This window comes from Sander lucioperca, chromosome 4 (assembly GCF_008315115.2).
Source record: "Sander lucioperca isolate FBNREF2018 chromosome 4, SLUC_FBN_1.2, whole genome shotgun sequence".
Lineage (NCBI taxonomy): Eukaryota > Metazoa > Chordata > Actinopteri > Perciformes > Percidae > Sander > Sander lucioperca.
The window spans coordinates 5,896,803-5,921,322 of record NC_050176.1 but is presented as its reverse complement, the minus strand read 5'-3'; the positions used below and the strand labels follow the sequence as shown (position 1 = coordinate 5,921,322).

The window sequence follows — 24,520 nt, the reverse complement described above, 5'->3', positions numbered from 1 at the left end:
GATATGGGTTTTTTTTTTCAACAAAACGTTAAATGACCTTGTTCAAAATCCTTACAATTATATCTACTTTTTCTGCCTTATTAAAATTCCAGAATCTATGCATATGCAAATATTTCCTCACATCAAAGGTTTAACCGCTGAGCTGTCTCCTACTTCACTGGATTCTCATTCAATTCTCAGTGCAGTTCACTGAAGGCTTCAGGTTTCCACATCACACTTGCATAAGTTGCACACATAAGGTGCTTCTCACGTCCCTTATCTGATAGCTCCTCGGTCCTCGGCTGAACCGGAAGTTGTTCTGGCCCTCCATCGTGAAGGCCGTCTCAAAGCTCTTATTCCTACCTCGAGGATCGAGGAGCTAGGACGGAGGATGGATATCCCAGGAGCTATGAGCGAGGATACACGAGAGAAGCCTTCCCAGAAGCCGTGCAGCAGAAAGCTGTTGCTAACTCCGCCCATACAGCTGACGAATTAACGTGACGCTTCAGAGGAAAGGACGTCTCATCCCACTAAAAACAGATTTCTTCGTTTCCTCTCTCCTCCCATTCCTCGTGTCTCTCCCATGCTTCCTCTCTGGGAGGGAGTAAGGCGCAAGGAAGGGAGGAAAGTGGAGGAGCCGAGGATGCAGTTTAAGGGAAGTGAGAAAAAAACTGTAAAATAATGGACAGAGCTTCCGGGCCTAAAAAATGAAAAACCAATGCTGAAGTTCCTTAAACCTGCATTCTATCTAATTTCTGTTTCAATAGACTTATGTGAGAAAATGACCTTTCTTCCTCCTTGATTTATTACCTCAGTAAACAACCAGTGCCGCACTCTCGTCCAAAAAAACCTCACCTTTTGGTTTCAAAAAACCAAGATGGCGACGGCCAAATTGCCAAACTCGAGGCTTCAAAACAGTAGTCCACAAACCAATGCGTGATGTCACGGCTGCTACGTCCATTATCTTTACAGCCTATGGTTGCACACTGGACCACGATTGGCCACCACTTGTGAGGTCACAGAATCATGCTGGTATGTTTGAGTGGAGGGTGACTTTAACGACATGAGCGTGGCAGGAATCTTCTCATCTAACTCTCGGCAAGAAGACAAATCAGGGTATTATAACCACTAAGGTGGAGTTTAACTAAAAACTATCCCAACAAAAGGATTTACAGACATAAGCCCCCTCAGCTATAGAGGGAACTCCATGTATCGGCCTGTACACTCAGAAAGTCTTTAGCACAATGACATATTCACCTGTAGCACATAGATAAGGCCTGCCTGGGGTTAAGCAAAGAGAATTTTTTTTTCTATTTTTGGCGTACGTCCTGGAAGTTGATAGATTGAACTGAAATGGTCGGAAGCGGCGTTCATCTCCCCGCTCTGCTGTTTACCGCCAAGACTCTCCCGTCGACGGTTCCAAATGTCACCTCTCGCCGTGGTGATTTGTGAGGAGAAGTCTGACCTCCATTTGACAATGGAGGGGTAAATATAGAAAGAGGCCTCGGCGTAGGTGCAGAGAGGACACATTCCAGAAAAACAAAACAGAAAAAAGAGGATAACAACAACAACAACACAGAAACAAGAAACTATTAAAATCCCATTCAGGCACGAACGTGACAGCTCAGAACAGGGCCACTGAGGCCCCTGATGATGGGCCCATGACTCTCCATCTGTGAAGACCCCAGACAGATGGCTGTAATCTCAATACAGAATGGGTCAGTGGGTTTCTGCCATGCCATTCACAGATTCCTGTCCACTGCAGGAGGAGCAGAGATTCTCATGCTCGTTGGTATAAAAGTCCATCACGTCAGGAGATAATGAGATGTCACATACGACTGCTTTGGTCCAATGAGTTCTCCAATGCTTTCAGAGCATGTCACATCTGCTCTTCAAGATTGACTTAAAATGATACACTTGAAATGATGGCAAAAGCTCATGACTGGCAGTTTGACTGGGAATATCTACTCCCAACAGATGTAATGGCATGGTTCACGTTTTTTTTTTCCTAGACCTGTGATATTTTTCCTCTTGTTGAAGCATGATGTGTTTCTTATCTATTGCACATTTCCTCGCGGGTACATTTCAGAATTTGACAAAAAGAGGAAATAAGAAAAAAAAGAAAGAAGATAAAAGCATGAATAAAGATAGATGCTACACAGCTAAATGTATGCTTGATACAGAACGATTCCCTTGCTATTTCAGCCAAGTAAATTCAGCCCAAATCAAAAAAACAAGCAATATGCAATTATAATCTGTGCTGGAGCGAAATGTACAAAGTGATTGAACACATTTACATAATGCCTTCGTCTCGATGGGAAGGGGCCTTGTTGCCGGACAGCAAGTATCAAAATCCTAATTCTTAATCTTATTATTTTTAGGTACTTACATGGTTAGCTTTTTAATTTTCATATACCATAATGAATGGAAATTCCTCACATATTTGACTAAATTATGTCATTTTATGTCGATTTTTTTTTTGTTGACTGCTGGGTGAGCATTTTGCATACTAAGGTGAGTGAAGTCCAATTTGTGTGACAAGGATAATCTGTACAATGCTTTACATTAATATTTTGAGTGGGGGAATAAGGTGATTGTCAAACCATAATAAGAAATACAACTATTTATAATAAATACACATAAAATCAGGCATTATGTAAAGCACAATAAAGATGAAGGAAGTGCCCATGATTTGCTAAAGTTGCAGCACACAGCATAGAGGGGAAAAAAGGGAAACTTTTCAATTTTTCAAAAAAATAAATTATGTTCGAATACAAGACACGTGCTACAAAAATATTTTAGCTGCACTGAGCTTTCAAAGAAAAAAAAGAAAAATGCTGTACAGTTTTTTTTAGTGAGACTCACTGACCAGCAGTGCATTTCTTATTGCACTGAGGTAGGATGGCTGGTAAGCCTTGTGGATGGGATAACAATCCTGTTGTAGTACCTTTGACCTCCCACAAGAGATCTCTATTTCTCCAATTCTAGTCCAACTTTGGCATGGCCACTGCCATATAGAGAACTCATTACAGAGTTCCACCTCTCATTTGAGGTGAGGGGGAAAAAAAAGAGAGCAATTAAATAATTACCAAAACATATTCAATAAATAATATGCTGAGTATTTACTGCATCTTTACATTAATGCACCGTTAAAACAGGTTTAAAGGGCACTAATTCACAAAACAGAACCACTTCGTTCCTCGTTATTGCCGCTGTGTGATCACAGAGTAACAGATTGACAAACAAAAAACAAATATGGTTTTCGCTAAAATAGATAACTGCGATCTAGCAGGTACTGTACTTTAATACTGTGATACTGTCCAGCAGAAACATAATAAAGAGTTAGTGTTCAGCCTCATACAGAGAGCTCACACCGCTCATTAGAAAATGTATTTCAGCAGTCTTGAACATCAGCCATTTGAATTTTGAAAGTTGGATTTTAGCTCAGAAATTTTATTTCTGCATTTGGGGAGAATTATTTCTGACTTGGTATTTTTAGGTGATTGGTAAGTTATGATCTTATAATATATTATATAAAACCTAACTATAATTTGGAAGATGTGAAAAAAATCCCTAAACTTTGAAACAAATTGATACACTATGTCTTCTATTTAATGTCAAAACCCATACTGCACCGCAATATCTATTACAAGTTACTTGTTTACTTCTAGTTTCATAGATTTCTATTTTGAGAAAATGTGTGCTTCCAGGTATTGTTTTTTTCTCGTTTTAGGCATGTTGTTGAATAAACTGTATTACTTGTACCATAAATAAATAGTAAAATCACGAAAAATTGCCAATGAAATGACATTTCTCTTTGGTTTGATCACATTTTGGGATAAATGCTATGCAAATATGTCCCTGGGATTCAATTATTTCACCGCATTTCCAGTACGTATTCAATACATCTCCACAACAGTGGTATTATTATATGTATACAAAACAAAATATATACAAATCAAATATTCCTGGAACTACCCACTACAGTAAACCTAAACCTTTGTAAACTAATTGTTTTCCTATTTTTTCCTATTAGGTTGTTAACTACCAAGATATGAGGTGGTTTTGTTACAAGTTACAAGTTGTTCCTTTGAATTTCCAGAAAACTAAAACATGCAACTGTTATTTTCAAGTTTCACAGGTTTTCTTTTAATACATTTGTTATCCCAGATAGTTACATCTGGGATTAAAAGCATGAATATTAACATATTTTTCTGGGGCTTGATGATCTACGACAAAACTAAGCCAATTTATGAAACCTGAGCACCTGAATCCTGTATATTTTACCAGTGTCAGCTGGTACATGACATGAGGCAGGAGCTTTAACTTTTCCAATTCGAGGCTGTCGGTGGATAAACAGATGTCACAAGAAAGCAGAAATAATTCTCTAAGGAAGACTTGCACCAACACAAGGCATTATAACATGAACAATGAAACGAAAAAAAAAAAAACTGATAACGAGATTAAAAAGTTCTTTTAGTTTGGCTTGAAACAAATCAATTCTCTGGTGACTGAGTCACTTAAATCTCTGTTTTTCTTTCTTTAATCTGCGTTGGACCAATTAAAGAACTCTAGATCGAAACTTTGCACTTTGTTTGCACTCTATAGTGGCGCTCTTAACTGGGTATGGAATTATTCTTGGTGGTGTTCATAGGCCTATGGCACTCTTAAAAGATTTGGTTGATTTCATGTTTTGCCATCCACCATTTAGGACCTCCATTCAGGTGATCAAATACAAAAGGCACTTATCGACCATCAGACTCAGTGATGGGCAGGAATAAGCATAACCAATACCCTGCTCAACGTCTGTATTACATGACGCAAACCTCTTTAAGAGGTTATCACTCCCATTCATACCATGTTATCTCAAAGACATTGTCCTCTTCAAATGTCGTCACCCAAGAATGACCAATCCCACATTTATGTCTCTCAAATATTTAAAATCTTTACACTCCTCTTCGTATACATTTTAGTAAACCAGCACTAAAAGTGTCCTTCCTCATCAGATTAAACATCTTTCTTTTTACACGCAGTCATGAATGTACATTTTTCAAGGACATATTGCTTACGGGAGACTGCAGGTAACATTCTTAAAGAGTGATGCCACCGACGTCCTTGGAGACATCAAAAGGGGGAGGTGGGGGGAAGGGTAGGGGAAGAATGTGGGGTTGGTTTTATTTTTTCCGCTCTAGGTAGTTGGAGGGGACCCAGCCCTTGCGGGGAAGCAGGCTGTCCTGCACCTGGCAGTACCACCAACCATTGGGGTTTCTTTCCAGCACCTCCAGACAGGTGCCCTCAGTAAAACCCATTGTTTCCTCATCACCACGATAGTCAGCGATGGACACGTACACATCCCTGCCAAGGTTATTGTGGATCAGTTGGCTCTTCTCTATGGGCTTGGGTCGAACTGTGGACACAGGGATGCCGTTGCGTTGGTTAACTCTGCTAAGGGCGTCCTGGACATTACTTGTGCTGAATGCGCTCCCTGAGGACCCCAGGCCGGAGCGCTCGGCAGGCCTCGACTGACTTTCAACAACCACATGTGGCCGCACCGTGCTGAAGGAGGCATTTCGGCGGACACCAAGGGTGGCAGAACCAGAGCCATAGTGATCATTTCTGCCGAGAGAGTCATTTCGTCTCAGAGACCCTGTCATGTAGTGAGAATCCTTGGCTGGCTGTGTTGTGGTCACAAATACAGACTGAGGCCTCACTGCCACCTGGCGAACCCCGTTCCTCATCCGAACACCTCCATTAACCATCCCTGACGGCTTCGAGAAGCCACCCGGAGGCTTGGAAGGAATTGGCGGAGTGTTCCTTCTCATGCCTTGATGCTGTTGGCTCAGACCTTGGATATTGATGTTATTGAGGGCCAAAACGTGCTGCTCGTTTTTCTCCAGGCTGTTGGACTTACTCCCCCCACTCCCGTGTCCATCTAGGTCCAACCCACCTGCATCGCCAACTTGTCGGACAGGTTCCAGGTAGTACGAGGGAGCCCAGCCCTCCTCGGATCCCCATCGGATGTACCACCAACCGCTCTCCTGCTTCTCCAGAACCTCAACCTCCACCCTGGCTGGAAAGCTGATCTCAGAGTCCTGGACCTTCTTATAGGCATCCAGGGAGCGGTAGAGATTGGGGCCTTCCACGTCTGAGTCACCACGGCTCCCTTTGGAGTAAACCGAAGAGAGATCTGAGGTACTGCGCGAACACATCGAGTCCTCTGATGAGATGACGGAGGCTGTTTCAGAGTCGTCCCCACGAGTAGGTTTGAGGCCATGAGGCCGGAACTGACTTGTAGGCCTCAGCTGCCGTCTCAAAGAGCTGATGTCCATCCTCTCAGGACTCTGGGGTTCTGATTTGGTCAGGAGTGGTTTAGGTCTGACAGAAGGCTTGGGCCTGGTGGAGGGGCTCTGACCTATTCTCTGCTCCACATCCCGGCTTAAGACAGGACCTTTCTTGGGGCCTCTGCTCAATTCATCTGATGAAGAGTGGGGGCTGTTGTCCTGCGACCTGAGGCTGATATCTATGTGTCTGCCCAGGGTCTGGCTTCTCCGGTTCATCTCTGGCGTCATGGTCTTCATGGGTCTACCAGCTACAGGTGAAGATCCTGAGGGCTTGCGTGGGACTGTGGAAGAACGGTAGCTCCTTGGGGAATTTGGCTCACTGGAACCTTTGACTGAAGTTCTTTCAACACTACTGCTTGGCCTGAAGCCGTCATTCTCATAAATACACTCCTCTTTTGCAACCTCCTCTACAGACTTGAAAGACGCTCTTCGATGAGTGAACACAGGGGACGCCTTGCAGACAGGAGGAGAGGCCTTGCAGGAAGGAGGGGAGCAGCGGTACTTGTCGCTGACCACGTTGCTGATCTTCACATCCAGGGCGCGCTCATCCTTTAGGGAATCTGTGTCTGATTCACCTTCACATCCAATTGCAGGAACATCATATTCAGGTTCCTCGTACACAGGCCTGCTAGCCGGCTCTGAAACTGTAGAGGCAGAGTTAGCAGGACGGGGAGCCTCCTCAGACTCTTGTTTTTTGACAGGCGGAGCTGGCGGTGGGACTTTGGGCCGGGTCAGGGTGCTGGTCCGACGGCTGAGGTTGGGCTTCTTACGCTTGTCGATGTAGGAGCAGGGGGCCCAGCCCTCCATCTCTCCAATCTGCACATACCACCAGCCTCCAGGGTTCTTTTCTATCACCTACACAACAAGACATGAAAGATAAAAGCTAAGTAAAGAATTCATTGTTTTTTCATCAGGTGATCCAAGACTGCTGTAATTACATCTGATATTGCAGTCTTTTTGCAAAGATACAGTGGTGGGAGAAATATTCAGATCCTTTACTTAAGTAAAACTACTAATAACACACTTTAAAAATACTCTGTTACAGGTAAAAGCCCTGCATTGGAAATGTTACTTATGTAAAAGTATGAAGGTATCATCAGGAAAATGTACTTGTATTAAAAGTAAAAGTACTCAATGCAGAAATATGATTACGTTTCAGAAACTGCAAAACGATCAAAACAGTTCTTTCAATCAACTACGTGTTTTATCAGCTAATCAATTCAAGCTTTATTTGTAGGCCTATATAAATTATATTGTTGGGTAGTTTTATTTATAATAAAAGATTGTTTTTTATAAACTACATGTGTTTTGTCTGCAAAAACTGTAATTTGTGACATAACAAGTCACTTAAGATGTCAGATTAATGTAGTTGAGTAAAAATTACAATATTTCTCTCTGAAATGTAGAGGAGTTGAAGTAGAACGTGACATGAAAAGAAATGACTCAAGTAACTACAAGTACCTCAAATATGTACTTAAGTACTATTCTTGAGTAAATGCACTTAGTTACATTCCACCACTGCAAAGATATTAATGACAAAAGTTAATTTTGCTAGCTATACATAACAGAAAAAAACCTTGAAGGAATCTGCTATCTTCAACTCTCTACCTGAGTCGCTGCAGAGCAGATTCTCTCTACATCATCTCGTTCAAACACAAATCTCAATGCCGCATCTCTATTGCCGTAGCTTTCCTGTCTATCTGAGGAGCACAACATTGACATACATATTCAATGAGCCCTGACTGTCTAATCTCAGCGACAATAATGCAGATCTGGCCTCTTACATCAGCTTTTTGTCCTCCACGGAAACTGATGCCATCGGAGATTGAGGACTGGAAATCTGCTATAGTGTAATATTCTGCTTCCACAGCAGGGGGCTCTGGTGGCTTGGGTAACTGGAATCCCTGTGCAGCAAAGGGGAGAGATGTGAGCAGCTGACATCATATCTAACCAGCATTATACTATGTCTGACTACGTCTTAAGAATGAGTATGACCAAAGGCATAATATGGAGGCTGCATATGATGATAATATAAACATATAACAGTATGTATAGTATTTAAATGTGGGCAGTGGTAGATTCAGATAATCAAAGACATGCTGAAATGATGCTTGTGGTGTTACTGTGCTTTAATGGTTGCTATGCCAACTCTCGCAGCAACCTGGGAGCTAATTAATTTTGTTTTTATGTTTATATTCTTATTTACTGTATTCATACTGCTTTTTTAAAATCTTTTTCAGCTAGAACCCGTGTTTGTAAATGTGCTACAACATTCTTTACTGTGATCAAAGGTAGTTCGGTGATGCCTACTGTACATGTTTCTGTTGAATAACAATCATATTAAAGAAAGCCCTCTTGGGTCTTGTTAGGAACCAGTAGCTTGTGAAGTTGTCTTACCAAGTTGGTTTCTCTTCGTGGGGGAGGTTTTTGTCTCAGATTTGGAGACCCTGACAAACAAAGAAACATCCCATTAAAACGTATTTGTAATACACCTAACCTACATCAAACAACTATGGAGTCATATTTGTGCCTCATTCCTGTGTGCGCAAAGAAAGAAATACTTATACCATTGCACCAGCCTTAAGTGCTGGCAGTCTCAAATTAAAATGTTCTTTGAGTGATAATTTCTCTATAAAATATAATTTATGTACTTGAAAAACAGATGCTCAGGAATAAGGCACAAATATAATGCCATAAGGAACATGAGCTAGTAAACAAAAATTGGACATAGATTCTTAGTACGTGAGTAAAATGGAAATCCACACACCAAGCCCACAATCCCATGTTAAATAGCCTCATAGATTAGTGTGACAAAGTATATGCAATTAGATTACACCACCATCACCATTAGATACACCATCAGCCATTTAGCTTACCTATAGCATCAAAGCCTACACAAAAGGAAAATAACATGTCTTAATGTCTGATACAAACACTACAAATCCTCCTCTTTGCTACAATGCATTTACTGCTCGATTGTCTCCTAACAAACCATAAATGCTTACCAATTTCCACTCTATGAGGTGCCACTCTGGCAACAGCTGGGGACCCTGGCTCGCCCCTCCCTTTATTTTCATTTAGGGCAGCACTCGCTGCTATTCCCAGACATGGGCTGTTGGTGTCACGGCCGGCACTCAGCCTCCTGCCCGTCTCAGCATTGATTTCAGAGTTATAGGGCATGGGCAGGCTGATCTCGCTCTTGGAGATGTGGCGCTCGGGCGTGGTGCTACCCTCTCCGTCTGTCTGGATGTCCTTCTCGCTGACCGACTTCTTTTGTAACAGGTTGCTGATCTCCATGATGTTGCCGATGATCTCCACGGGGCCTGTCAGGGTCTTCTTGCGGGGGGAGAAGTCCTCTTTCACCTTTTTCAAGTAGGAGGCAGGGGCCCAGCCCTCTTTCCCTAAGTATCTGTGGGTAAAATGCATAAAGACAGAATATCTTTATAGTGTATGTTCTTGAATTTTCCCCTGTTTTCTATCATTTAAGGAGGCACTGCACCAATTGTACGCATAAACGTCACTTTATGGGGGCATGGAGTTTGAAAGATGTGGACATTTACCAGGCATTATGGGAAATGTAGGATCCAGAGTTTTTGGATATTTACCCATACAAGGGACAAAAATATCTGGATATTTTAGCCTCTGTTGCGTGATTTTGACCACTCTTTTATTAATCTGCCTTCTGTGTCACCAGAGTACCCCTTTAAGATAGGGCACAAAGTATTAGTTGGACCATAAATCATACCTAGAATGAATAAACAACTTAATTTCTACATTTTCTGGCATTTCAGTAATCAATAAAATACACCAAATAAGAAACTGTGTATTGAAAAACAGACACTATTTTAATTCTAGTGACATGGAGGTAGCCGAAGGCAAGTAAACAGACTCAATATGCAAAGAGACACTGCTTCCCCACATTTCAACATTCATTGTTAAGCTAAATGAGTCATTTTAGAATGCTTTGTGAAACAATAAATAATGTTTCCATTAGTCATTTGCCTGAAGGTGAGCCATTTTCTGCTCAGAAGAGATGTGATCATTTCTGCTTCCCTGTTGCATGACTCCAAATGCACGACCACAAGGAGTCCCCATAACCTGATACTATGCACCTTTTTTCTTCTATTTTCGTCTATTAGCCATCAAATGGACACAGAAAGACTGCAATGCCAAAATGCATATATGAGGCTGCATTTGAAAGCTAAATTATTCTAGTGACCGAAAATGGGCTTGTTTAGCATGTGATTAAAACACTACCTACACTACATCAGTTCAAACATGGTTCAAAACAGTTATTTACCCCTAGTCTATAATAAGTCATATTTTAACAACAATAACTAAGACATGCTTAATGCCACACTATGTAAAACACCACACATACTTTCTACATCTTGTTAACAACACCTGTATAAAGTTTAAGACCTCTAGGCCTAACCCTATGGGAGCTAGGGAATTTTCAGTATGTGGTCCCCTGAACCTCTGCAAGTAAACAAATTGTGCTAAATGCTTTTATACTGAACTTAGCAGACAGTTAGCAATGGACTCCACACAACGATATTCAGAACTTGGAATAATATTCATGAAAAACGCCTTTGATTCTTTTGATCGGTGAACATTTATGGACCAGAGAAATATATATAGGCCATTAATAAATAGGATTATGAATCATGCTTTAGTGCTTATGATCTCTGTAAAATGAACTGGACGATTGGATTGTGGAGAATCTAACCGATCTAACGATGTGTAACACGTCCATATTGACACAAGTTTTGAACATAATGTGATTGAATTCTTAATGTGAAACATGTCCGAACCATAGACTGCAAAAGAAGATGGACCCCCCACCCCCTCCCACTATCCAAAAGTGAAGCCAAAATATCCCAGATATGGGTCCTGCCATCTTGTAATTTTGAAGCCAGAGTGCGCAGAAGTGATCGGGCCGTGAGGATGTGGTATCAATGTCCCGCCCATACACCCGTCCGACCAAACGTGACTCAATCTCAGCTGTCAATAATGACGTTTCACCCCGTTTTTATAGCATCAAATAACAAAACAAAAAAACGTATCAGAAAAATAAACATTTGAACAAACATCAGCATGATCAGAACTACCTAAAATGACAGAAACCATCTTTGGGGAAAATGTATTTGACCTGTGCTTTGATTTGTTAGTTAACCCTGTAGGTTTAATGAGGTTCCTATAACAGAAAAAGGCCACGCTTGGACTTCCCTGTATATAAACGGCCCACTGGGACTTACATCTGGATTACATCTGGATTATTATTTCTTGTTGGACAATGGGCTCTGAAACGACTCGTTGTGCAATTGCAATGAGGGCCGAGGCGTGTCAAATCAAGACATGCTAATTTTATTTATATAGCCATAGATAACAAATCACACATTTCCTCAAGGGGCTTTACAATCCGTTCAGCATATGACACCCTCTATCCTTAGAGCCTCGATTTGGATAAGGAAAATTTCCCAACCAGCTGTTTGAACAAGCTCTTTGTAAACATATTAGCCATTTACTACAAATATCACCCAATCACACATAAGCACCTTTAACAGTGAGTATGTTTGTGGGTATATACTGTAAGCATGCACATGCTCTTATGTGTGCATGTGTTTGTCACATGCCACGAGACAGCATGTGATAGTAATCAGCTGTGCAGTGGAGCTCCACTCTCTTTAGCCCCCGGGGATACAAGGAAACAAACAACTGGCAGGAAATACACACTGGCTTGGTAAACGACACACATATTTGCACAAACAGACAGACAGACAGACAGACAGACAGACATGCACATTAAAAAAAATCCCATGCAGCACACCCAGTTGACCTGTGGAGAGCGCCATATGGAAATCTCAATATCATTACGCAAATAATCAACATGTATTTATATACAACTTTAAAGCAACCAATAAGAGCTGCAGTAAAGCGCTGCCTTGACCACAGCACTGATGATCAACAATTTTCTCTGAGGACTGAAGTTGGATTGACAAAAAAAACGAAGCTTTGGACTGATTCCATTTCTTTCATTTAATGTAACTGTGTCCATGTTTTGGACACAGTTCGCAGCTATTGGCCGTATCTGGACACGTCTGGTCCGATGCCGCAGTGCTTTTTTTTTGGAGATCGCCCCCAAAGTGCAAATAGAATTAATTCACACACATCTAAGAATCTACCTGTGAATTTTCGGTAACACTTTATAATAACCATCATTAATAGATGGTAAATTGATAGTTACTTCATTTTTAGTTAATTGTCATTTAACTGTTAGCAAACAGTCATTTTACTGTTAACAAACAATGAAATTATAAATTCTAATAATGTTTACTAATTATTAGTAGTGCTGTAAATTAACAGTTTATTTTTACACACATTATATCCCTCATATACTATATTAGATATCGGGTAATGATTAAAACATGTTTGTAAACATCTATAAACATTACATAGATAGATGGACCAGATATTCCTAACACTTTGTTAAGGGTTACTAGTTGGTTTGCAAACCGTCTATAAACAGTGTCTGGATGGTTATTATAAAGTTGCAACAGATGACTATAATACCTTGTTAAGTAGTTAATAAATACTTTGTAAACCATCTATAAACATTATCTGCATGGCTATTGTAAAGTTGCGACTGATGTTTTTCAGTTAGTTATTGGTTAGTTAGTGCTTGGTAAAGCAATGATACATTTTTTGCCCTTCATTAAATTATATAAACAAATGTATCTATATACATACATATATACACACATACATGTATATTAGGGCTGTCAATCGATTACAAAATTTAATCTAATTAATTACATACTCTGTGATTAATTAATTGAAATTAATCGCATACATAATTAACGGTGCCTGAACCGATACTTTTTAAGAAAGTAAAAAAAGAAAAGAAAAAAAAAGGGTACTAAACAGTCGGTGACATTAAAGAACGGCTTGTTTATTGCTAAGGCCATATGGTCAAAATTAAATGATTTAATAATAATGTATAACAATAACAATAACTTATTTCACTAGTAAATTGCTGTTGAACGACAAAAACAACCACCAGATGGGAAAAGGACATTTACAATAACTTCAAATGCACCACAAGGCTGTAGTTTACCAGTTTCATTGAACGCACCGTCTGTATTGTTTTTCCGATGGCAGCTGCAGATTGTTACATACCGGTGTTGAATCCTCTACAGTAAAACACAGTCAAACTTTACACGTTTAGCGTTAGCTGTCAGCATTTTAACCGTGTTTAATCCAGCTACTAGCTAGCGGTACACTAACGTTAGCTGCTGTCGAGTATAGTGTTAACTAGCTAGCGGTAGGCTAACGTTAGCTGCTGTCGAGTATAGTGTTAACTAGCGTCACGTGCAGCGGTGTTTGTGTTGTCTGTATCGTCTTCAGAGCATCAGCGAGAAGCGCAGACATATCAGTGGCACCAGATTTCGGTAGCCAGGGTTGGCAGGAAGAAGATTTTTACAAGTAAATGTTCCAATTAATGATCCAGGCAGCACATTCTCATCTCCCTCCTTCATTTTACAGTCCAATGGTGGCTAGAACGGCTCCGGGTCAAACGTCAATATGGAATGAATTAATCTATGTTATTTTTTTTAACGTGTTATTTTTTCTCAGATTAATTAATCGAAATGAATGCGTTATTTTGTTATTTTATATATATATACACACACACACACACACACACACACACTAACGGTCAAAAGTTTGGGGTCACTTCCATTCCACTCCATTATAGACAGAATACCAGTTGCATTGTTTTTTTAATCAGGGCAGCAGTTTTCAGATTACATTATGTGCTTACATAATTACAAAAGGGTTCTCGACTGTTGTAGAAAGAAGTGGCTGATCTTTAATGCAATATCTACATTGCCTATTATCAGCAACCATTCATCCAATGTTCCAAAGGCACATTCTGTTTACTAATCTGATATCATTTTGAAAGGCTAACTGAGAAAACATTGGAGAACCCTTTCGCAATTATGTATTATAATTGCAATTATATATATATATATGTGTGTGTGAATATATATGCTTTGTTCTTATGAGCTGAGCACCTTTTACTCCTCAGCATTTACTCACCTGATGTACCACCAGCCCTCCAAGTTCTTCTGGATCACCTCCACGGTGACGCCTTTCTCAAAGCTGACTTCATCCTTCCCCTGACTGGTGTGCGGCTGTATGGTCATGTATTTCTCCTCTGGAGGTCAGCAGGGGTAAAGCAAAGAGAAAGAGTAGCAGAGTGAGTCAACTGTTATCATGAAACAGGCTCCCATTGAAGGGGTTAGACCATTGTATCGTTTACATCTTTCCAGAGGTCCTCATGAGGGGAAGAAAAAGCAGAGTGTGACCTACTTAAAATGCTCCGACTGTTTCCATAGCAACACAAACACAATCCTCTCCCCCTAGTCCTACACCAGAGATCTTCAACAGTCCTTAGAGTTAGTGCAGGTGGGGGCACCAAATTATTGTTAATTATTTTATTTTATTTTTTGAAAGAATCCAATTAGCAAATATAAATCAGCCTATTTGTGAAAAAAAAAAAACATTGATGATATCCAAAGTGGTCTATAGGTAAGGTAGTCACAAAGGCAGCCATCCACAGATAGTTAATCCTAAAGATTCACTGTGCCACATGCATGTTTAACATTAAAACATGATTCATAAAATCATGCCAACAGTTATTATTTTTAATAGCTTAATATTTTATGCACTAAAAATAATAATAATAATAATAATAAAGGCTTTAGGCCACCCACACATTACTGTAGGCCCAGTTTAATATGCAACTTAATGTTATACTATATATGTAGTAGGCGGTCCCTGATTCATCTCCCTCAGTTAAGGCTTATAAAACGTTGAAGGCACCTGTCCTACACAATAATGACAACTGGCTCCCTCTACTGGCGGAACCGCTCCCCCTTGCTGCTCGTTTCCTATCCCCACCAGGCCTCATTCAAGCTATCTGGACCATGATCCAATGTTCTGTCTCCAGAGGGAGATTCCTCTTGTAGCAGCAGCCTCCCTTGAGAAGATATTTGGACCAAGATTTCTCTTCTCAGATCTATATCTGACCGCCACTCCTCTCTCACGCTCTGCTAGTTCTTCCAAGACCCTGTGGGGAAGGAAATTCTACAATTGGCTTAGTGGGGAGCAGTAGAAGGTTAGGGGATTTATAGACACCGAGGCAAAAGATGGGAGCAGAGGAGGAGACGAAAGATTGGCTTCCCAGCAGTGGAAGGGATGATCAGTGGACAGCACCTTGGCTGATGAATTGGTATAGTATGGAGGGGAATACAAATCTGTGTACGCAATTTGATGACTGAAGTGGCCGAAAATATGAAGAAAAGGAGGAAGACATGGCTGTAGGGTTGGATCTAAACATTAGACAGGAGAGAATGTGACCTTAGTTGGCTGGAGGTACAGTAATAAAATTGGTCAAGGAAATGTGAGGGGCAGGGATGATGTCTCAGAGGTATGTGTGCTTATTCATCTGAATGCATGCTTCCAATAGGTGGGGTAGGCCCAGACAGCGGGGATTCAAGTTCCTGTCCTGCCTGTCATTACAGAGCAGCTGAGGTCAATAATGTGGAAGAGTGGAATGTCTGGCCCTGAACCTCAGCTTGCAAAGCATGATGTGTGAAGGTGTGTGTGTGTGTGTGTGTGTGTGTGTGTGTGTGTGTGTGTGTGTGTGTGTGTGTGTGTGTGTGTGTAGAGGTTGGGGCGAGTGCAGGGAAGACAGGGAATAACAAATGGGTTGGCTTACAGAGAAATCTGGAACGTCTACCTAAATGTGTGTGTTTGTTACGTGTTTATATCAATGTACTACTAGTCTGGATCAACGGAAGTACATTTCTAGGATAAAGTTTCACATCCGATGTCAGGCTTTGCCCCTCTCCTTCCGCTCTCTCTGTGTTGTTGTTCTCAAAATCGCTTCGCTACGGAAAACAACACACTTTGAGCTAGCAGGCTACACGCTGAAAATGGCAAGTTTTGAAGAAATATTTGGATCGTGCAACAAGGCAGGCCTGCTTGGTTCTTTTGGGGAATGATTGTAAAGATTTCTAAAGAATAAGTTTACAGCATTTACTCTCTAACTGGGATGTTTGGGACAGATCAGTGGGAATTGCTGTGGACAAAGTACACACAGTGATACATTGGTAAGAGCAATATGACATTTAACCATCATGTATCCAGCTAATTTAAATAGCTTATGTTACTGTATTGTGTGAACAGCATGTATCCAGCTAATTTAAATAGCTTATGTTACTGTAATGTGTGAACAGTTAACTTCATTTAATATTGTATGAGGCGTTTTCTTTTGTGGGGTGCAAATGTTCCACCGAAACAAGTTCCTACTGACAAACTCTTTGGAACTGTGTGTGTTGTGTAGTTTATCATGTAGTTGCTTTTAATTCCCTGAAGACCGGAATAAAAGATGAACGATTCTATAAATCACATCTGCGTGTGTCTTCATGAGCTGTACACGTGCCTCAGTGTCCATCTTTGTGTGTGTGTGTGTGTGTGTGTGTGTGTGTGTGTTGGCGTCACACTGCAGGGACAGAACAGTGAGTTGAGAGCAGTCAGTGGGATTCTATAAATCAGATTAGGGACCTCCTGTAAATGATAGCAGTCAGGGCAGGGCAGAGGACGGCAGGCTTGTGTTAAATTTTGGAATGCGAGACGCCACCCCTCCTGAGTGCACAGTGAGGTCACTTGGCTGTCAGTAGCCAATCAACATCCCCAGAGAGGTCAAGACACCCTGACCTGGCGTTGTGTGAGAGCACGGGGGAGTCAAAAAGAGATGTGCTGTAATTTAATTTCGGTCCCGAGCGCGCACTTGTTTTATTGTCAAGAGCTCCGGCTCACATCCCCTCTTCTTTATGAAGTGTAACGAAAAAGGCAAAGAAGTCTGTGTCAGAAAACAGGCTGCAGAGTATACGTCTGTTCTCTTCTATTAGCAAATTACATCCTGCGAGAACATAAATCCTTCGTGATTGCTCTTTGTTTTTGTCCTTTGCCAGTGCTCCTAAATCAAACTGTATCTCAAGTGTCTGTGCAGAGCTGTAAAACCTCACTCACACGTTTCTTATCGCTAGCTCAGCAATGCATTATCAGGCAGGGACAGTAGTGTCTCCATTCACATAGCAAAAGGGGATGAGAAGAGAGTGGGGAGGATTTTGGAAATTTGGGATGGGTCAAATATCAGCTTCTCAAACTTCCATAGTGAAATGCATGGAATCTTGCCTTTGGTTGTCTTAACTTTCTGGTACTCACATTATTTCCAATAGCCAACCCAAGCCATTGGATGTGCCAAGCAATTAAACACCAACACAAACCACTACTGTACCTGCACACAGCTGTATTTGATTTAGGGATAACCAAAGCACTGTTGAACCCAGACAGACAGCATTAAAGTAATTGGACAGCATGTCAACAGATAGTAACACAGTCAGAAAGTGAAGTGTGGTGGTGAATGAAAAAGTTGGAAATGACATGACTCCAGTCAGCAGCAGCTGCTGTTTTCATTGTGAGACTATTTTTGATGGTGGAAAAAGAGCTACTGGCTATGTAGCAGCAATACCCTCCAGTACTTCGACAATCAAACTAATTGTCGTATTTTTGGCCGTTTGAGGGCCAAAAGTCAACGGTAAAATACCCAATGATGTATTTTATATTCAGATCAAGTGCCTTTCAGCTAAACACATTTGCTGAAACTGGTAACTGCATCAAACCTTGGCCAAAAGGTTTCCGGATTTGGCCACCATGACAATAATTAGCATTTCTGGTGGCCTGTAATAACATTAGCAATGCTAAGTCATGCTAACAGGCATAGCGATTGACTGTAAACATTGCAAGTTAGCTGTGCCCTGCGAATGCCTAAGTAGTCTGCATGTTTGCACTGATTTTCAATAGGAGTATGTAACTTTGGTATACAAGACATGATGACAGAAAAGACATCGCTCCATGGCAGCATGAACACATTCACCAGCTAGGGAGCCCCAGGGCCAAGATCAGCTGCTTGCCCCCTATTTAGCCACCATTAATGGGGGCCCAGAAACATATTAATATACAATATAGTCATGCATGTCTCGAAACTAGATTTAGGCACAGGGATCTTCAAGGATCATCTTTTTTGGTTGCAATGTCTGTTAAGCCTGGAGCCTTCAGGACCCCTAGAAATCTGGGGTCAGTTTCCTGCTTTGCTCAGTTGGAAATCCAGCCTCGCATGGCATTGACTTTAAACATTTGTATTTTGAAGAAAGTAATACGTATGTTCAAGTCTACACAAATATTGCTTAAACAATCAAAGAGCCATCGCACTGTACAAAACAAATAGATATATAGGCAAAAGATATATGAAATATGTGACCTGATATAGTACCGCTAACCTAAAAAAGTAAAAAGCAAAAATAAGTGCTGGAGTTCAAGAACATGAACCAAAAGTGTCGAACGTGTTTCATTCTCTGGTGGCGACAAACAGCCGGGTGACTCATCCACTCTCTACAGAGGTTGAGGTCTGTGTGATTAAAACCAGAATGGCAGATTGGGCTGCTGTCCCACTTTCACACTTTCCACCGGCTCATTCGGGCCAAGCCTCACTGTTCTGGGAGACAGATCTAGTTAGGTAACATTCCTGCAGACCTGGGTAACACTGTTCCCCTAACCTGCCATAGCTTCATATGCTTTGATTCCATTCCATTAATGACGATATACTGTGAACAGTGACCCTTTAATATTTCTATTCAGACTTGTGACAAGAAGGTTGCCAGTTTGAATTCCTAAAATAAGCTGTTTCGGGGGGAATTAATGAGTAATGTCCCTCTGTCTACCGCTATTCTTCCCCACAAAACCAAAAAGGATTAACACCATGGGTATGTGGCCGTGTGTGTAACTTACCTTGCATCAACTGCCTGAGGCTGCTGACTATAGAAGAATATTTCCTGTATGTCAGTGTGTGTATTTTTTAGAAGGAGTGCACATACATTCGGCGAGAGTTTGCCCTGTATTCAGTCTCCTCTGATTAATCACTAAAGCCCCATTGCCCGCTGGTCTGGAGGAAGGTGGTAACACAAGCCAGTCCAGCCATGCTATACTATGATGGGGGGGGCATGTTATTAAAATACAGCATAGAAAATCTGCTTAGAAACAGAAGAAATATTACATTTTATATTACATACATTTTCTCATGTGCTCAGTCCGCCACTTTTTAAGAAAACAATTCCAGTTCTAGTTCCATGGTATCAGAATTTTGGATAGTCATCATGGAAACATTAATTGGTCTTGTGACAAGGGCTGGGAATATTGGCAGAACAGGCAACCAAGTGACAGTACCCTGAGCCAATGGAAATCACAATTGTCAGATTGACAGCACTGTAGCCCAATGGATTTGGGGGGGGGGGGGGGGGGGGGGCCCCCTTGTGCAACCTTCTAGCCCCGCCCCTGATGATGACAAACAAAGAGTGTTTTACGGAGGTTGCACAGGTCCAGGAACAGCTTCCATAAACAAATTATAACTACATAGCGTCTGTTTGAAGCCCTGACTAAGCCTGGAACCAGACAAGTGCCTAATTGACAGACTGAGAAAAGTTTGCATTATAAAGCGCCACTCGCCCCCAAGAGAAGTGACTGCGTGTTTTTTCAGACATAGACTCATGTCTCTCTTTCAGCACTGAAGCAAAAGTGACTCGGCAAGACCACAGATGACTTGCCAAATGCTACAGTGCAAGAACATCTTCATGTTTGTCTATTTTTAAATATTTACAAGCAAAATGCAAAACCCCTAACAGCATTTTAAATCTAAGGAAGTTTGCTTTAATTAAGCAGCAACACTGTTATACAATCATTTATGTTCACATGGCTCAGTGGCCATCAAGGTTGATGAGTTTGTGTTGTGAGAGCCGAATAGCCTTAATTATCCAAATCTGTTTAAGGCAGTCCAATTATTTTGCTGCTCTGTGTGAGCTGAAGAGCGTTCCAAGTTTGATGGAGATTTGAGATTTCACTGTCTGAGCTGACTCATGGCCACCCAATGTGCTGATCCCGGTAGATACTCAAGGCCAGTTGTTGTTGGCCGCAAACTATGTGAGAGTGCAGGGGAGTGGGGCCATTTGTGGGGAAGGTGTGTACTATATGTGTGGATGAGTACATTTCAGACACTTATTATCTTGTTATCGTGTCTTGTTTTAACTTTATTCGTTCTGATTAGAGTGAGGATCAGGCCGCATTTTTGTGTCCGAGCCCAGCCCACGTCCGACAGGCATTAAGATATTTATGTCCGAGCCCGACCTGAGCCCGACGCAGTTAAAATCTTGGTTTTTTTCTCATACTAATGACACATGTATGTTTGTTTGTGTGGAAAGCCCGCTTTTATTAAGCAACTGTAGGAAGGCATTTGGAAATGTCAATAGATGAGCGCATCAGCACACACGGGGCAACAAGCGCACGACTACACAGGCGCGCACCTACATAATAAGCTTTTTTAAATTTAAAATGTTCAATGCCTTATCGCGCTGATGTGACCGAGCCTGACCGAACCCGAACATCATTTTTAAATATCTGTCCGAACCCGGCCCGGCCCGGCCCGGCCCGGCCCGGCTTGGTTCGGGTATCCATCCTCTAGTTCTGATATTACAATTATCTACGTTGTATCTTGCACTTTTATGATAAAAACAATGAGCTTACAAAGTAGCTAACGTTGTCATTGGTCATTACATGTCAATTGGTCATGTAATGACACCTGAGCCAGTGCTATTCCCTGATGAACCTGTAAGATGTAGGGATGTAACGATACACTTAAAGCGTAACTCTCGCCAAAATGCAACCTAGGGTCTTTTTGTGAATGTACCCGAGTCAAACTTTCATTTAAAAGCATATTTAGGACGGAAGCGCCACTTTTAAGATGTATCGTATTTTCGTTTTTCGGTCAAATGGCCTTTTGAATGGGAGTAATAGGGGCACTTTTATGCTAGCCTCAAAATAGCTATTTTTAAAATACTAAGAAGGCTCGACATAACATGAGACTTTGCTCGAAGTATCACCAGGGGCTCTACACCTTATCTACACCGGTGCACAAGGGATATACTAAATCTGTGGCTACTTGTTTTGATATCGACTCGTTTTGACTGCCGAGGTGGTAGCAGCCGGAAACAACAAGAGCTATGGTGAGTTGTTCAAAACCTTTATTTTTAGTAAACTCTGTGTACACAAACAATGTTCTCAGTGCTGGAGTTCATGTGTAGAGCCCCTGGTGATACTTCGAGCAAAGTCTCATGTTGTGTCGAGCCTTCTTAGTGTTTTAAAAATAGCGATTTTGAGGCTAGCATAAAAGTGCCCCTAACACTCCCATTCAAAAGGCCATTTGACCAAAAAATGAAAATACGGTAAATCTTAAAAGTGGCGCTTCCGTCCTAAATATGCTTTTAAACGAAAGTTTGACTTGGGTACATTCACAAAAAGACCCTAGGTTGCATTTTGGCGAGAGTTACGCTTTAACTCACAATTCGATACGATTCACGATTTAAAGTTTGCGATACGATTTTCTCATGATTTTTTTTAACAGAATGAGCTGCAGACAAATGACTGAACAATTACTTTAATAATATAAACTGTACAAAACAACATGTGTCCTCTTATCAAAAGTGCAACTGAAATTGTATTTTAAATGACAAAATTTAAATAAAAGATTTTATAATTAGATTTTTAAAACAAATCCCAAATAACAAAATAAACAGAAATTAAATCTCTTAAAATAAATAAACTAGTCACTTCAATCAAAAGGAAATTACGCCCCTGCATCGCGATTAATTTTTTTTCTGAACCTGTTGTAATCTTTACACATTTACATCGCTTTTTAACTGATTCAAGATGCATCGTTACATCCCTAGTAAGATGTAAACTCAGAAATAGCTAGTAAGTGGACCTTTGAGTTGAGATTGTTTTGCCACACATAATCTTCCCAAGAATCAACGAACACAAAAAAATGCAGGTGCTTTCATCTATGAATGCATCTGCGGTATATGCATACATGCTAATAATTATGCACTATATGTGTATGTGTCCATATGCATGAGCTGCTTTGCGCTGCTATCTGGAGAGAGACAATGACTCAGCGTCTGATTCCTTGTGGCTTTGTAGATTTGTATTGTTGTATGCATGTGCAGGCCCATCCGTGTGGGATATGTATACATTTACTGTAATTTTTACAATTATAGCCCCTGTACTGTCTTCCATATTCATGTGCTGTGCTGTGCTGTGCTGTGTGTGTGTGTGTGTGTGTGTGTGTGTGTGTGTGTGTGTGTGTGTGTGTGTGTGTGTGCACGCTGTCTTTATGTTCACCTCTGCTCTGCTGGCGGTTGACTATACCCCCGAGGGTCCAGCGGCGGTCCAGCCTCTTCAGATGCGCCTTGCGTCTCTTAGTAACTGATGATGATGAGGAGCAACCAAAAAGAAAACAAACAAATAGATGTGGAGTTAGTGTAAGAAGCATAGATTAGCAACGTGAACAAAGGCAAAAAAAAGAAGCTGCTGTTGTTAACGACACCACAATAGTTTCCAAGGGACAATGGCAAATAAACAACGGCTGTATGTCAAGTCTGAAGCCAGTAGACCATCTCTTGCAATGATTAGCTGGCTTTGTAAGTATTTTAGCTAAGGATATGGTAAATGCAAAGTTAAGTGCAGTTCGATGAAAACAAGCAAACATTTTGAGTTTTTTTTTATTATACACATATACAATACGTGCGTAAATCACAACTTTTACTCCCTTAAGTATGGAGTTTATGGATTCAAAATCAAAAAGCCACATGAAGGATTAATTTGAGGGTCCAATCGTCCTTATTCATTTAGGATAGATATCTAACCACCACGTGTTATACTGCACCATTATTTATACAGTAGGTGGATGTGTAGTAATATTCAGTGCATATTTATGATATGAGTGTATATTAATTTAATATGATATGATGTTTTATTCTATTTTTAGGGAGCTTTGTTGAACATCTGACTGGCACAACAGACCAGTGTTTCCCCACACATAGACTAATTTGTGGCGGAGCGCCATATAATCAACACCAGCCGCCACGTATTGCGTTTCGTTATTTTTTTTTTTTTTTTTAACGCTATTTAAAACACGCAGTGTATTCGTTCAGCTGCATTTCCTTTCCCTGCTCTCCTCCTTCTCTGTCGCTCACGCGTCTACACACACAGATACATACACAGCCCCTCCCCTCCGTGCACACAGCGTCTGTCTCCATCAAAACCAGAGAAGACGGCTGGCGAAATTTCACGAAAGGTTGGTATCTCGTGAACACCTTTACACACACACACACACACACACACACACACATTAAAAAGTGCTATAAAAATATTTCATATTCTGAATACAATGTTGTTAATGTTGGAGTCCCGACCTGACTCTTAGCAAACAAGCGATTGTGCCTGCTTTAGAAAGTCGCAAGTTTGCGGTAAAATGCAGTTGGGTTGTTGAGGTCAAAACACTATATGTAGCAGCTGTGAATCAAATAAACTTATTATAAATAATGTTATGTCATTGTTTTACTCTTACACTGAAAAATGCACGTGTTGAGGATGAGGACCAGCCTGAACCGGAGGTATCAGTCTGAAACAGAGCTGAACAGTCCGACCAGTGTGATTAGTTATGTTATTAATTTGTTTACAATATTTTCAGGCTTCAACCAGTGCTGCTCAAGCAGAAAGACAGGGTCAGGGAGAGAGATACATACGTTAGGCATTGAAGAAAGAGTAGGAGAGGAGAGCATCTAACAGCGTGTCCTCCTCAGTTTTTGATACTTGATTGTTACGAAAATAAGTATTTCACCCCCCCCCCTCAGTTTCTCAGTTGATTCCAACCAACCAAATCTATAAATGAGGAATTCCCTTTGGAGCACCTGATTAGGCACAATGTTGTGTGAAGATCCATGTCTGTGTGTGTATGTATTTACACTGTCGACCGTCATCTTATCAAGTCATTTCTGTTTATAATTAAGTCCAAAAAAACTTCTATCCTTAAAATAATCAATAAGAAAGGAAGACAAAACATAGATTGTATTGCTCTATACAGTTTCTAGCTGCAGTGTGCTGAACTCTTGACCTCCGTCAATCGTTAATTAGTTCAAAGTCTGTATAAAATAAAGCCTCAGTCATAACACAATGAGTCATTT

The 24,520-nt window shown here is 40.9% G+C and overlaps 1 protein-coding gene across 3 annotated transcripts in view; it reads right to left on the bottom strand.

Annotated features, from left to right (window-relative positions):
* Positions 1 to 1,850: 1,850 nt before the first annotated feature.
* The window catches only part of sh3pxd2aa (SH3 and PX domains 2Aa), a 139,340-nt gene continuing 116,670 nt past the window's right edge, over positions 1,851 to 24,520 (bottom strand). For 2 of the 3 annotated variants that reach the window (XM_031284629.2, XM_031284630.2), the window contains 7 exons: positions 22,677 to 22,760; positions 14,421 to 14,538; positions 9,326 to 9,729; positions 9,197 to 9,211; positions 8,718 to 8,767; positions 8,105 to 8,224; positions 1,851 to 7,175 (listed from right to left, as the gene is read on the bottom strand). In XM_031284629.2, the coding sequence (XP_031140489.1) occupies positions 5,154 to 7,175; positions 8,105 to 8,224; positions 8,718 to 8,767; positions 9,197 to 9,211; positions 9,326 to 9,729; positions 14,421 to 14,538; positions 22,677 to 22,760 (2,813 nt within the window). In that variant the 3' untranslated portion in view covers positions 1,851 to 5,153. The remainder of the gene's footprint in view (positions 7,176 to 8,104; positions 8,225 to 8,717; positions 8,768 to 9,196; positions 9,212 to 9,325; positions 9,730 to 14,420; positions 14,539 to 22,676; positions 22,761 to 24,520) is intronic. The other variant, XM_031284631.2, reaches the window with a different exon arrangement.